Source organism: Stomoxys calcitrans, chromosome 1 (assembly GCF_963082655.1).
Source record: "Stomoxys calcitrans chromosome 1, idStoCalc2.1, whole genome shotgun sequence".
In the NCBI taxonomy this organism is placed as follows: domain Eukaryota; kingdom Metazoa; phylum Arthropoda; class Insecta; order Diptera; family Muscidae; genus Stomoxys; species Stomoxys calcitrans.
Genome location: NC_081552.1, coordinates 67,494,712 through 67,510,504, shown reverse-complemented (window position 1 = coordinate 67,510,504; position 15,793 = coordinate 67,494,712). Strand labels below are relative to the sequence as shown.

Below are 15,793 nucleotides of genomic sequence, written 5' to 3'. Positions count from 1 at the left end.
AGCGAGCTGAATCTGGAAATAAACAGGGTAGTCAACGAACATAAGCGGAATTTGTGGCTGGAACACTTGGAGCAATGTAACTTAGGCACCGGTGCAGGCAAATTGTGGGCCACTGTTAAGTCTCTCTCGAACCCCGGTAGACGGGACGACAGGACCTCAGTCACTTTTGGCGAGTTAACCGTGACTGATCCGAAGAGATGCGCCAGGTTGTTCAACCGTCAATTTATCGTGCATCCCGAGAGAGACAGGGCAAGGAGGAGAGCCATTCGCCGTATTTGTGGTCTCCGAGCCGATGAACAGCCATCACAATTTACCGTGGGCGAAGTTACGAATGTCATCCGTGGCGCCAAATCTTCCAAGGCGTTGGGCCTCGACGGAATCTCTACATTGATGCTGAAGAATCTGGATTTACCTGGAGTTGAGTACCTTACCACTGTCCTTAACCTGTCATTGAACACTCTTATAGTTCCCGATGTCTGGAAAATGGGCAGAGTGATCCCGCTACTGAAGCCTGGTAAAGACCCGAGTTTGGGGGAGTCGTACAGACCGATCTCCCTTCTCTCACCAGTGGCTAAGACGCTTGAGGCATTACTCCTCCCGAGCCTCGTAGGAGAATTTCCATTCGCCGAGCATCAACACGGATTTCGGAGACTGCACAGCACAACAACAGCTTTGCATGCCATCACCACACACATTTGCCGTGGCTTCAATCAACCCAGGCCATGTGATAGGACGGTCCTCGTGGCATTGGACCTATCGAAGGCATTCGACACGGTCAGCCATGCCAAATTATTTGAGGACATCGCCAACACGTCCCTCCAGCCAGGCCTTAAACGTTGGGTCGCGAATTATCTGTGTGGCCGCCAGTCATTTGTGGAATTTAGGGATAAGAAGTCAAAACACCGTAGAGTGAAACAGGGAGTTCCCCAAGGCGGGGTGATATCTCCGGCTCTGTTTAACCTCTACCTTTCCTCCATCCCACCTCCTCCAGACGGCATAGAGATCGTATCATATGCGGACGACTGTACGATCTTGGCATCAGGCCCCCCACCCATTGATGACATCTGCGATAGGTTGAACGTCTACCTCAACGAGCTTGCCTCATATTTCGCTGCAAGAAATCTGAAGATATCCGCCACCAAATCTTCAGCCACACTGTTCACTACAAATACGCGTGAGGTGAATTCTGAGCTGACTGTGATGGTCAATGGAGAATTGATTCCGACCATCAAGTGTCCCAAAATACTTGGCGTCACATTTGACAGCTCCTACACTTTCTCCCCACATGCCACAGCAATCTGCAATAAAGTCAAAAGTAGAAACAAGGTCCTCAAGTCACTCGCTGGCAGCACTTGGGGTGCAGACAAAGAAACCTTGTTGACCACGTACAAAGCAATTGGCCGGTCTGTGGTAAGTTATGCAGCGCCAGTGTGGTCACGTCAGCTTTGTGACACGCAGTGGAATAATATTCAGATCTGTCAGAATGCCGCCCTCCGAACTGCGACGGGCTGCCTCCTTAGTTCTCATGTGGACCACCTCCACCAGGAGACAAAGATCCTACCAGTGCGAAGACATAACTACATGCTGTCTAAGCAATACCTTTTGGGCTGTTATCGCAGAAATCATCCAAATCATCATCTTGTGGATAGATACCCACCGCCCAGAAGCCTTAAGGTAGATCTACATGATCTAGAGCGTGAGGTCCAGCGCTACAAGAGAGAACCTCTAGATCAAGCGGCATATCAAGCGGGTCTGAACAACATTCATGCAGACACGGTAGCAGACGCGTTAACTGGCTACCGGGTGAATGTAGTCCTTGGAGTACGACCGCCACCCATTGCACCCGAAGAAATCGACCTCCCCCGGCAAACCAGAGTGATTCTGGCTCAATTACGTTCCGGCAGATGCAGCCGCCTCAATTCCCACAGAGCTAGGATTGATGCCGACGTGCAAGATGTATGTCCCGACTGTAACCAGGGACCGCACGATACACGTCACCTGTTTAACTGCCCGGCCAGACCCACTCGACTCAGACCCAGATCCCTGTGGACGCACCCCATCTTAGTCGCGGAGTTCCTGGGTCTTGACACTCAACAGAATCAAGCAGACGAAAGATAGTACACAATAAACTGCTACAACAACAACAACAACAACCAGATTTCAACATAAAAATATTTACAAACCCACATGGCTGTCACCCGATCAAAACACAAGAAACCAAATTGATCACGTTGTGATAGATGGAAGGCATTCATCCAGCGTGTTAGATGTACGATCGATCCGTGGAGCGAATATAGATTCGGATAATTACCTTGTTGCAGCAAAGGTTCGCACCCGTTTGAACATGGCGAGGAAAGTACGATCTGACACTGAACGGAAGCTGGACATTGGAAAGCTGCAAACACAACAAATGGCAGCGGCATCTCCACTCGACTGACCCAACTGCTTCATGAAAGCACTCCTTGTTCCGATGATATAATGGCGCAGTGGCAAACTATTGCCCACTCCATAGAAAATGCCGCGAAATCCGTACTTGGGTACCGGAAGCCTCCTCCAAAAAACACATGATACGACCAAGAGTGTCGAGATGCTACTGAAGCCAAGAATGCGGCATATAGAGCAACCCTGCAATCAGTAGCAACGCGCCAGATGAAGGAGAGGTATCGGGAGAAAAGGAGAGAGGAGAAACGTCTATTCCGCAGAAAGAAAAAGGAAATGGAAAGACGTGAGTGCGAGCGAATTGAGATGTACAGGAGTCAGAATGAAGTCCGGAAATTCTACCAAAGAATTAAACACCAAACCAATGGCTTTGGTGCAGGCACATCCTCCTGCAGAGACAATGAAGGAAATCTGGTAACTGACACAGACAGCATGCTTGGGATATGGAAAGAACATTTTACCCAACTGCTAGTGTCCGATGTTGACGGCGAAGAGGATACCGCAGAACCAATCCTTGACGATGGTATAGAATGTTTACCTCCTAGTCAGAATGAGGTCCAAGTAGCAGTAACCCGACTACAGAACAACAAGGCAGCAGGAGCCGACGGGTTAACCGCTGAACTATTTAAGACCGGAGGCGACACGCTGATAAAGCGTATGCATCAGCTTATCTCCGCAATCTGGCTAGAAGAACGCATACCCGATGATTGGAACCTCAGCATACTATTGTATGTCCCGTACACAAGAAAGGACACAAGACGGAATGTGCCAACTACAGAGGAATAAGTCTCCTCCCCATCGTATACAAGATACTCTCGAGCGTACTATGTGAAAGATTAAAACCTAAAGTCAATGAGATAATTGGGTCCTATCAATGCGGCTTTAGACCAGGTAAATCTACCCTAGACTAGATATTCACACTGCGCCAAATCCTGGAAAAGACCCGAGAAGGACAAATCAACACCTACCACCTCTTTGTTGACTACAAAGCCGCCTTCGATACTCCTTTACGTTCAAAGGTATTTCAAGCCATGTCTGAGTTTGGTATCCCTGCAAAATTAATAAGACTCTACAGGATGACACTTGCTGATACGCGTTCCTCAGTAAGAATAGGAAAGAATCTCTCCGAACCATTTAATACCAAACAAGGTTTCAGACAAGGAGACAGCCTATCGTGTGATCTCTTTAATATCCTGCTGGAGAAGATTACACGAGATGCAAATGTGAATAGATATGGCACACTAATCACAAGAGAACACATGCTTCTCGCCTATGCCGACGACATCGATATCATAGGTCGGTCACCGGAAGTAGTAACTGCAGCCTTTGAAAGAATCGAAAGAGAGTAAGTGAAAATGGGTTTGGCAGTAAATGGAGATAAGATAAGAAATGGATGGTTTCAACTCCCAAAAAGCCTTGCACAACCGAGCAGATAAAGAAAATGGAGAAAGTTGGGAACCACAACTTTGAGATAGTCAGTAACTTTATCTACCTCGGCACCGCCGTAACCGAAACGAATGACACCAGTTTTGAGATAAAGCGTAGAATAATACTGGCAAACAGATGCTACTTTGGACTAAGTAAGCAGTTTAGAAGCAAGGCCACCTCTCGAGAGACGAAGACTACACTTTACAAGACACTGATACTACCCGTGCTGTTATATGGTTCTGAAGAATGGGTACTTGTGAAAGCAGATGAGGCAGTGCTTGGAGTATTTGAGAGACAGATTCTTCGTAAAATATATGGACCAGTTTGCGTTAACGGAGAGTATAGGCGACGTATGAACCACGAGCTGTATGAGCTGTATGACGACGACAGCATAGTTACACGCATCAAAATACAACGGCTGCGTTGGCTAGGTCATGTTGTCAGAATGGATGAAGAAGCTCCAGCAAAGAAGTCTTTTGAAGGCAAACACGGTGGTACACTCAAACCGGGAAGACCAAAAGTCCGATGGAAAGATAAAGTTGTGGGAGACACCTCGAAACTTGGTGTCAGAGATTTTAGAATGAGCGCAGAAGATCGAGGCGCTTGAAACGCTATTCTACGTTCGGCTAGTGGAACAAATATGCTGTCATAGCCAATTAAAGTAAAGTAAAGGGAAAGAGGTCCGCAGACTTTTTAATGGAGCACGTCTTAAAAAATCGGAACTATATTGGGATGTCTATTACACACGGCTCAAGGAATACAATAAGATTACCAAAGCGGCAAAACGTGCCTCCAGGAAGGATTAGGTCGATAGCGTTAATGACGCCGCCAAGATGTAAAAGTTTCCCTCAAACACCCATGTCCAAACTGAAACGTTATTGGAAAGAAACAACCAATTCACGAAGACACCAGAATCTAGAAATAATGAGGTTGATCGAATTTATGGTCAAGGAAGCCTTGAGGAGCTTCAAACCATTTAAGCCACCCAGACCTGATGGAATATTTCAGGCGTTACTACAAAAGGAGGCCGACTATCTAGCGCCTCGATCCTCGTCAATTTCCTGTTGGTGTGCAAGCTCGTTCCGGTCCAAACGACCGATTGCCGCGGGAACAGCTTGGCCATTGGTTATTTACAGGCGTCAATCACTCGACTTGCCGTATAGAGAATCATAGGCGCTCAGTATTTATACTAGAGCCGGCCAATCACATGGTTGTTCGTACCGGATTGATACGATGGATTCCTTCATCGTCAAGGACTGCCGTCTCATTCTACAACACTGCTACAGCAACAACAACAAGAGCCGGTGCCGCCCGCCCTCTCACTGAGACTATCCGCTCGATACCGTAGGGAGCATTCCACTATCCGCAAACTGTGGACGAATCCGGTGGCTCGTAGCTAAGCTTCTCGTGACAGCGATGAACACCACACAAATCAGACCTCAAAGTTCCAGCCTGTGTGATGCCCACAGCTATCCCGTGCCGGGATTCATGGTGGTCACCCATAGGAGTGGCGATGCCTGTGCCTCTTTCTCCCTAGTTCAGTCTTTATCTAGTCTCTAAAGACCCGGTACTGGTCTAAAGATTGGATTAGTGTGTTGGTTCTTACATTGTTACAAGTCCCTTCGATGTTGTTCATATAGAGGTTGTGATATGAACAACTTTAGAGACTAGATAAACCTCGTCAAGCTGCTATAGGTGAGCAAGCCCATTCCGGTCCATAGGATGAACACCACACAAATGGTGTTCATCCAAGCTGAGCTTATCATGCTGCTTGTATCTGAACATTGCGTTGGATGTCTTACTCTTCATCATGGTATTCACTATACGTTCCATGGTTTTAAATATAATGGACGTAAGGCATATAAGTCTATAGTCCATTGGTGTTGCATAACTTGCCAAACGAGCCACCAACCTTTCACTTTTGCCACACCTTAAGAGCATACACTGGTATAAGTCATAAGAATATAGCTGCCAGAGCCACAGGTAGTCCAAATCTTTCTGTACTAACGACGAAATTATTCCATCAAGTCCTAGTGACTTAAAACTAAATATGTACAGTTATTGAATTTGTTAGTGGATCCAATTGGCCTGAGCATTCATTATTGCAAATGGTTCCGAACCATATAAAAAACAAATAAATCTTAATAGTCCGACCATTCCAATATGTGGCGCTTGAGTCAAGTTTAAAAACTTCAAAATTACTTTCAAACTAAGCAACATAAAACAAAATTAATTATCATATTGCTTACCTTCCATGAAGTACTACAATATGGAGCTACATTAACTGTTCGACACAATGTGAAAACAAATTGGGGCAAGGGATCGCTGGGAAATATTGTATAGCCAATAACCATTTCAAGAATAATCAGACACTGCAAACCAATGTCTTCATCCGAAACAGTGCAACTGAGATTGCAGGCATTTCTGAAAATAGTAAAACGCAATTGAGGAGCACTGAATAAAAGTGGATTTATGCCTAAGACTCACTGAACTATTCCAATGATTATATCATTATCCAAATGAGCAGCATTAAATTTTATCAAATTTCCCAACATTTCCAAATAGGGGCGCAACAAATTGGCTTGATGTATAGCCGGTAGCCACATCAGCATAAAACTACCAATCTTTAGAATAAACGTAAATTAATTAATTAAAGTGGAAAATATGCTTTCATAAACCCGTTTTACCTTCTCCTCCAAATTTTTGATATCTTTGCCATTTTCCGTCAGCGTATCCAACAGCTCGATACGATGTTTCAAATCATCAGCCACCTCATGATTTTGTATGACCAAAAAGAATTGTTCTCTCATGTACGTCAAATTTTTGTACTGCGTATAGATAAGTCTTTTGTAAAATGTTAAGGCAGTCTGACGACATTCGGGTGATTTGGTGGGAACCAAGAGATCTTTGGTTGTGTCCCATAGCTTAACAATGGCAGTCTCCTCGAGATTGAGAGACTGCAATTGCTCACTTAGGTCTTTGAGTATTTTGCAACGTTGAGCCACTGGTTGTTCTGGTCGCAATTCCCTCTCAGTTTCTGGCCTTAAAGTTGTTCCTGTAAAAAAAAATCAAAGTACCATTACATTTCATCAGCTTCTGATTTGAAGAAAAAATCCCCCACCTGCTGGATTTTTTGCATTCTTTAGGAATGACTTGAATTTGGATTTAGATAATTCTTTGTCCTTAGAACTCATTGTTTAGAACCTTAGAGGTCTAATAAAACCGTGAAAATTCCAATAAATTGTTAATAACTAAATTTAGTGTCGTTCTTGCTATTTCGTGAGTCCCTTCTGACATTCACCCAAGGCAGAGACTAACAGCTGGTTCTGAACAAAAGCCTTTGTTTACGAAAATTGAGAAAGGAGTAAACTGTCAAGAAACGTTAAATAAATGTAACGCCAAATTATAGCTAACGTGACGTAAAGGTCTTGTGGAAATAAAACTTATAGCCTGTTAATCGACGTCGAACATAGGCGTTCGTTCCAAGATAAATTCATTCACAGGTAGGAGCAGTTGGCCAACAACAAAAAACCGAGGACACTATCTGTCAAAATCAGTGTTTTGTGTAACCCTAATTTGTCTGTTTAACTAAAACGCACACATCCACAACCGAACCAAGGTGGATATAAATTTGATCTCACGCGAACAGCTAAAAACAGCCGGCCGGTTTGACAGTGTTAAGACGTCAGTTCTGTATTTACTTTCACACCAATCCACCCAATTTTTTTCAGGTTTTCCAAGGTGAATTAATAAAGGTGGTCTCATGCGAACAGCTGAAAACAGCCAGTCAGTTTGACGGTATTAAAGGCACTATTACACGGCAATTAGATGTCTTATGACATGTCACTTTTTTATAGTAATAATGCTTAAAGTTATGAAGATGCTTGTTAAATCATAAATTTGTAAAAACAATTTAATTTGGGGTTGCTTTCATTTGACTGACAACAAAAACAGCTAATTTCTTAATGTTTTTGTCAGAAGGAATAGAGCACGCTCTAAATGAAAAAATACATGTGCTATTTTGGAAAGTGATTTTCATATATTAGTTTTGTTGGTATCACACGACATGTACAACTCAACATGTGCTAAATTTGCCATGTCATAAGACAACTACATGACGTGTAATAGAGCCTTAAGACGACAGTTCTGTGTATATATTCACAGCAAACCACCCCATTTTCTGCACGTTCTTTTTTGTTTGCGTTTCTCTTTCTCTCATTTTACTTGTACACGTACAGACACTAGCGGATTCTCTCTAAACAATGTCATTTTTGAAATGACATCTTGATGGTCGATTGCACCACATGATTTGTGGTTGTTGTACAAATGAGACCAGCTTAATTGTTTCGCCATGCAAATGAACTTAATTGGAGGAGAAATATGTGCGTTATGTACAACATGTTTGCCAAATCAGTCACAAATTGAAGCTTTTTGGGGCCGTAAGGGACTAATCAGGAGATCGGTTTATATGGGTACCAATGGCGTACCTTTAGGTCGCGGTAGTGACTAAGCCCCCGCCAGAAAATCTGTAGCCCCCAGAATTATTTATTTTTATTTATTTATTATTTAGTTAATACAAGTTAAGTATATAATAAGCATTTACTACCTAGGCCATCAGCTAATTACTTTATAAAACAAAGGATAATCATATTGCTAGTCTAGACTGCAAAATATCGTTACAAATTGCATTTATATTTTCAGTGGTAGGGGTTTTTAAAGTATCAAATCCATTGTTTTGAAGTTTTATTCTACGTTGGCGGGAAAGCGATGGGCACGACTCAAGGCGGATTTAAGGATTAAGGTGGTCTCACGCGAACAGCTGTTAGCAGCCGGCCAGGTTTTAAGATGTACGATTTTTGTTTGCATTCTCTTTGTGGTCATCCTCCTTCTCACATATTCTCTATTCATGCACCCACACGGATACACATAAATTTCTTTGTGTCCGCATTTTGGACACTTATTATAGACACCCTTTTTAAGTAAATGTTGATGAGTAGCAATGGTATGTTCCATACGAAGTTAAGAAAATATTTTTTAATTCTCTTAGGGTTCGTATCCGTAGAATAGATTGGATATGGATAGTTTGTATTAATGGAAGAGTAGTGGTAGCTTGGTGGCTTTTGCGTTTGTCTGTTTCATGTCAATTTAGCTCATGTAAAATAGCGATTTTTAGATCCTCCTATTCAATAAGTGGATCAGTTGTTATATGCATGTATATTTCCAACTAAGGCTGGTACTACGTTCTTTTTGTGGAAATTTTTCCGAAAATCGTTCTTTCGGTGGTTTGAAAAGATTACCACATTTCATTTTTTGTTTTGTTTTCTTTGGCCAAAATATTGCCATCTACATATAAAAATTAATATGACATCAAACAATTTAGCAGTGCATGTGTACACACATATGTGAGTGTTTCGGTCGTACTGAAATTCATGTATGTTGTTGTAGTTTCAACCAAAACCCGTACGTAATTAACAAATAATGAAACACAAAACAATTTAAAAAAGAGACAAATTTAGCAATTATTCATAAAAATAATTAGATTTTGTAGTATTTTGACTGTTATAAGTTAAATAAGCGCCTTTGTCAGCATCTTCCACTTTTATCCAGATATTGTTGTTGTAATTGAAAGATCAAAAGCACAACACATTCTTTCACAAGCCTCATTATTTCGTACAGATTGATTGAGTTGCTTGTTATGAAAGAGATATTCTTTCGAGTATATTTATATTTAAAAAAGTTATTTATCCATCCACAAACACTTTTTTTCCACCCAGAGTAAATACATGTAAGCAACATCACTAACCTAACAAACACCCAGTTACAATTAGAAGTTTAGCGATCGCGTTTATTTTGCATAAGAAAATGACTCGTTGCACAGCGACTGTGGTTGTGCTCTCAATGGGCGTCCTGAAATGTAAATTTTCCCTAGATGAAAAAACAAGTTAAGGTTGATCCATATAAAAAAAAATAAGTGGAAAATATTGATGAGAAGTGTTCGTTTCGCTATAACTTGTTTTTTCATCTAGTGAAAATTTACATTTCAAGACGCTCAAGAAGAGCACAATCACAGTTGCTGTGCAACAAGTTGTTTTCTTATGTAAAATAAATGCAATCGCCAAACTTCTAATTGTAACTAAGTGTTTGTGATTGTTAGTGATCTTGCTCACATGTACTTACTCGGGATGGAAAAAATATTGTTTATGGATGCATAAATATTAAACTATTTGTATTTAAATATAAAAATATAAATAAATATACTTCTAAAATAAATGTTTCTTTTATAACAAACTATTGTACGAAGTCTTTGGGAAAGTTGTGTTTATTTAACTTTTACCAACAAAAATACAACAAAATCTAATTATTTTTACAAATAAAAGTAGGATTCGTTTCTTTTTTTAATAGTTTTGCGTTTCATTATTTATTTATTTTGAAGGGGTGGGTTTTGCTTGAAATTGCAACAACATATATGAATTTGAATGCGGTCCATACACTCAGATTTGTATGTAAACATCAAAGGCTGGTACTATATTAGTTTTTTGTGATATATTTCGCCGATAACTTTTTTTTGATAACAGATTTCAAGAAACCAAACTTGCTGATTTCATTCAGTAGTACATTCCCTCATAACTTATGAAACAATTTTAATCAATCAATCAATCAATTAAAATCAATGTGATTTTTTAGTGTATCAAAAGTAATAGCGAAAAACATGGGTTTTCAACGGTGAAAAACGAACATAGTACCAGCCATAAGCCAGCATGCCAGGGACCCAAAAAAGCTTTAGTTTACAGCTGCATCCTGTCAATACATCATGAAATTTGTTTATGATACTCCAGTCTGTATTGGATAAATGCATAACAGCCTTTAGCACAGATAAACTATCTAACTATTAGGCTTTTTTTTTTTTGGAAAGTTTCGCAACATGTAAGACATGAAGAATTCCAGCAGCCTCTGCAGAAAAAATAGAGGAGCAATTGCTTATTAATTTTGTGCAAATTACATTGCCACTGTAGTCCACCACTGAATATGCCGTAGTATAGCTGTTCTTGGAGGCGTCAGTAAATAACATGTTCCAACCAGCATGTTTAGCTGTAAAGTGATAGAAATTAGAATAGAATCATTAAGTGTGGTACTTTTGTCAATTTAAGAAAGGAAAATATTGCGGCAAATCATCACTTTGCAAGTTCCAGACGGGGTGGGTGATATTGAACTTGGTTAATTTTGCTTTGTATCCAAATTTTTGAGTACGTTCAATAATGTCTGTTGTTTCTTTCGTTTGGCTGCTGCCCTAACTTCAATGTTCAATAGATGTAAGTGTGTGTGTTTGTCTCTCAAGTATCATGTTATGTATTTGTGTTTGTCAATGCTGGTCAGCTTTAGCCATAGTACAATTAAGAGGTAGTGTCGTTAGCACAACAACAAAAAACTACACCCAACGAAACTACCTTGAGTGGAAAATGCTGTAAATTGAAATGTCATAGTGGTTTAAGAAATAAGCTTTGTTTTCCAACTTATCCTCTACAAATGTGTTTCATATTTCTATTTTCATCTTTATAACACTGCAACAATACAGTTTGTGTATTGTGTGGAATATCGGTCCAAATAGAACATCTTCTTGAGTTTTTAGAAAAATATCACAGCTGAAATATCAAGCCTTTGACATTTAGATTTACTACTGGTCATGCGAACATCTGAGTACAATTTTTTTAATTTGACAAAAATTGATAATTGTGCTTTCTTGTGTATGTGTGTTGTTACATGAAGACAAAATACTTGGAAAACGAAATACTGAACGTTGGTTGTATTTATTTATTCAGGTTAGGTATTTGCAAATTAAAAAAGTTTAGAGGAATTAAAACAAGTAAAAAGGCGTTAAGTTCGGCCGGGCCGAACTTTGGATACCCACCACCTCGGGTATATATGTAAACCACCTTTCATCAAAATTCGGTGAAAATTTCATACCTTATGACCCATATCAGTTATTTCAAAACATGTTCCGATTTGGACCAAATACTAATAAGTACAGTAGCTATATCTAAAAATTAACCGATCTGAACCATATACGACACGGATATTGAAAACCCTAACATAAGTTACTATGTAAAATTTCAGTGAAATCGGATTATAAATGCTCTTTTTATGGGGCAAAGACTTTAAATCGAGAGATCGGTCTACATGGCAGCTATATTCAAATCTGGATCGATCTGGGCAAAATTGAAGAAGGACGTCGAAGAGCCTAACTAAACTCACTGTCTCAAATTTCAGCGACATCGGACAATAAATGCGTCTTTTATGGGCCCAAAACATTAAATCAAGAAATCGGTCTATATAGCAGCTATATCCAAATCTGAACCGATCTTGGCCAAATTGAAGAAAGATATCGAGGGGCCTAACGCAACTCATTGTCCCAAATTTCAGCAAAATCGGGTAATAAATGTGGCTTTTATGGGCCTAACACCATAAATCGAAGGATCGGTCTATATGGCAGCTATATCCAAATCTGAACCGATCTGGGCCAAATTGACAAAGGAAGTCGGAGGGCTCAACACAACTCACTGTCCCGAATTTCGGCGGAATCGGATACAAAATGCGGCTTTTATGGCCCTTAGACCCTACATCGGAGGGTCGGTCTATATGGCAGCTATATCCAAATCTGGACCGATCTGAGCCAAATTGACGAAGGATGTCGAAGGGCCTAACACATCTCACTGTCCCGAATTTCAGCGGAATCGGATAAAAAATGTGGCTTTTATGGCCCTTACACCCTAAATCGGAGGGTCGGTCTATATGGCAGCTATATCCAAATCTGGACCGATCTGAGCCAAATTGATGAAGGATGTCGAAGGGCCTACCAAAACTCACTTTTTCAAATTTTAGCAAAATCGGATAATAAATGTGGCTTTTATGGGCCTAAGACCCTAAATCGGCGGATCGGTCTATATGGGGTCTATATGAAGATATAGTCCGATATAGCCCATCTTCTATAGTCCGATATAGCCCATCTGCAAAATTTCAGCTCAATATCTCAATTTTTAAAGACTGTAGCGTGATTTCAACAGACAGACGGACAGACGGACGGACATGCCTAGATCGTCTTAGATTTTTACGCTGATCAAGAATATACATATATACTGTATAGGGTCGGAAATGGATATTTCGATGTGTTGCAAACGGAATGACAAAATGAATATACCCCCATCCTTCGGTGGTGGGTATAAAAAAGGAAAAATGCATAGTCGTTTTACGGTTCTTTGTGGTTGTTTTCGTGGCAATAATAAATCATCTTTCACGTAACCAACACGCAGGAGATGTTCCCTATATATGCAGTGCATTGCGTGGGCAATTAGGAAAGTTAAGGGTTGGAGGGGGAAAGAGGGAGTAGTGTTTATTGATATTAGTCTTAAATTTCTGAACGTCAATGTCGGTGGGAAAGACATTAGCCGGAAGTCGATTCCACATACGAATGGTTCGGGCGAAAAATGAATTTTCTCGATAATGCATGGTTCGGTTGACTGGCCAATTAATTACAAACGGGTGTGAGTTCCTGGCAAGTCTTGTATTTCTGGTGAACATCCTAACGCCAGGGATAAGAAGACGAATATCGCTGGAACACACGCCTTGAAAATAACATAGAGCAATACAACGCTACCCACATTCCGACGATGTTCAAGAGAAGCAATAGAGTTGGTCCCCAATCCCCATCAACATCAAGTAGCTTCAAGGGTGATGTTGGAGCTCCTGCCCATATATGAGAGTTATATTCCATCCTCGGCCTGATGTAGGTAGTATAGATATTGAGAAGATCAGAAGAGGTGAAATATTTCTTGCACCGCTTAAGAAAGCCCAAACACTTGAATGCTTCTTTCGACAGTTCGAATACGTGTTTTGACCAGCGGACATCGCATTGTATCTTCAAGGCCAGAACATCGAGAGCATCTGAATGTTCAATATATATACCGTCGATAGATATCGACGATTGAAGTAGGTCAGTGAATCGCTTGTGAAGCAAGAAACATCAATGCGTCTTCTACGTTAAAGTCTACTCTGTTCATTCTACCCCACTCGGAAATGGCCACCAAATCCTGGGACAGCGCCTCATCCATAATGCGCCTCGTGTCCACAATTTCTTGAGGAATGGGCCTATAGTCGAATGAATATGAATGACACAGACTACTGTCATCGGCAAATGAGTAGATAGGATTCGAAGTCTGACCCAATAGATCGTCAATGAAAATAAGAGTAAGGGATGAGAACCCATATACAACAACTCGTATAGTGCGATATCTGGGAAAGCTCGATATAAATCGAACGAAGTTATTACCGACTCCAAAAGCGACAAGCTTTGAGAAAAGTGCACCGTGCCAGTCCCTATCAAATGCCTTGGAGATATCCAGAGCCACGACCTTACTCTCACCAAACTGGTGGATAGAGCTACTTCATCGTTCCGACAAAAATGCCATTAGGTCTCCCGTAGGACTCTAAGTATCTGACAAGATAACCATAACCTTGGAGAGCGCGGAGCATATGGCAATTGGCCGGTAATTTGCAGGGTTGTTCACCTCACCTTTTTTGGAGATGGGCCGAACGTTCGCAACCTTCCAACGTGCTGGGAAAACTCCCGCACGGTAAGCAAGGTTGAAAAGGTTGCGTAGTGGACGAGCAAGCGTCGAAAAACACTTACAAAGGACAAGTGTTGATATACCGTCCGGGACCGAAGATTTATAAAGATGAGATCCGCAAGGACCCTTTTAACTTCACGTGTTCGAAAGAATAACTGAGGCATCGAACTAGGTACACTATCAATCATGGGGAGTGCTTGATTGCTAAACGGCAAGGAAGAATTTGCAAACATTTCAGCTAATAGATTAGCCTTATCAACCGGGTCAGTGAATACCTGATCATCCTTAACAAGAGTTGGGATTGCCGATGGGTTGCCCTTTACTCTTTTTACGAATGAACAAAAACTCTTGCTTCCCCACGGAGAAGCAATAAGACACGAAGACGCTGTTCGTTAAGAAACTTTTCGTGTCTAAGTACTCTGGCACACGAAGTTCTTGCCTGTTTGCGCAGCATTTCGGTATTGGCAATTCACAATTTTCACATGCTTATTTTATTATTTCCATAATTGATTCGGCTTCTATTTCTTGATGTGGTGTCTCGTTTATGAAAGGAAATGCCGGTATACGTTTTTCACTCAACATTGAATTTGGCTCTCATTGATGGGTGAACAAAACAATAACTTTCTTTGGGCCAGAAAAATTATTAAACTTTCTTCTTCTAACCTCGGCAGACATTCTGCTGCCCAGCCGGCATTTGACATTACGAGTTGTAAACAATCCACCATGGTTGCACAGAAAAATGTTGTTGTAGACAAATTAACCTACCTTCTTAGTTCTTGTACCATGGAAATATGTATGACAGGATGCACTTATAAGGTGAGGTCATGCGAAAAGCTGAGTACAATTTTTTTATATTTGTTTTGATTTTGCAGTAAATCTAAATGTCAAAGGCTTGATAACACGATAGATAACGATTAGAGTATGTGAGATTTAATAGCATTAAATTTGTGTGTACAGCAATTACGAATTAATTCCTTGAATTAAAATGTATTTTGTTTTTATTACAATTTCTTAACAAAAATTATTAGTTATGAATAAATATTTAATACATGTTTAAAAGAGATATTTTGAACTTGCTTGCGTTGCTTAAAAATTGTATTGATGTTGGCAAGGAGTTCCATAGACGGACTGCATTAAAAACGAAATGCCATTCGGACACTAGCAGATTGTGTCGCTCTGGGACGATCAATATCCTTCTTTATTATAGAGATACTTTGGTGTTTTCTTATAAATAATTTTGTGCAGCATTATAAGAGCATTGATGTCTAAAAAATGCAAATTTTGCCCATGAACATTCCACTAAGGAA

General features: G+C 40.6%; 1 protein-coding gene across 1 annotated transcript in view; it reads right to left on the bottom strand.

Annotated features, from left to right (window-relative positions):
* Nucleotides 1–7,176, bottom strand: part of LOC106093055 (tuberin) — a 121,279-nt gene extending 114,103 nt beyond the window's left edge. The window contains exons 1-4 of the mRNA XM_059362508.1: nt 6,989–7,176; nt 6,555–6,922; nt 6,355–6,491; nt 6,117–6,291 (exon numbers count right to left, since the gene is read on the bottom strand). Of these exons, the coding sequence (XP_059218491.1) occupies nt 6,117–6,291; nt 6,355–6,491; nt 6,555–6,922; nt 6,989–7,061 (753 nt within the window). The 5' untranslated portion in view covers nt 7,062–7,176. The remainder of the gene's footprint in view (nt 1–6,116; nt 6,292–6,354; nt 6,492–6,554; nt 6,923–6,988) is intronic.
* Nucleotides 7,177–15,793: the final 8,617 nt, after the last annotated feature.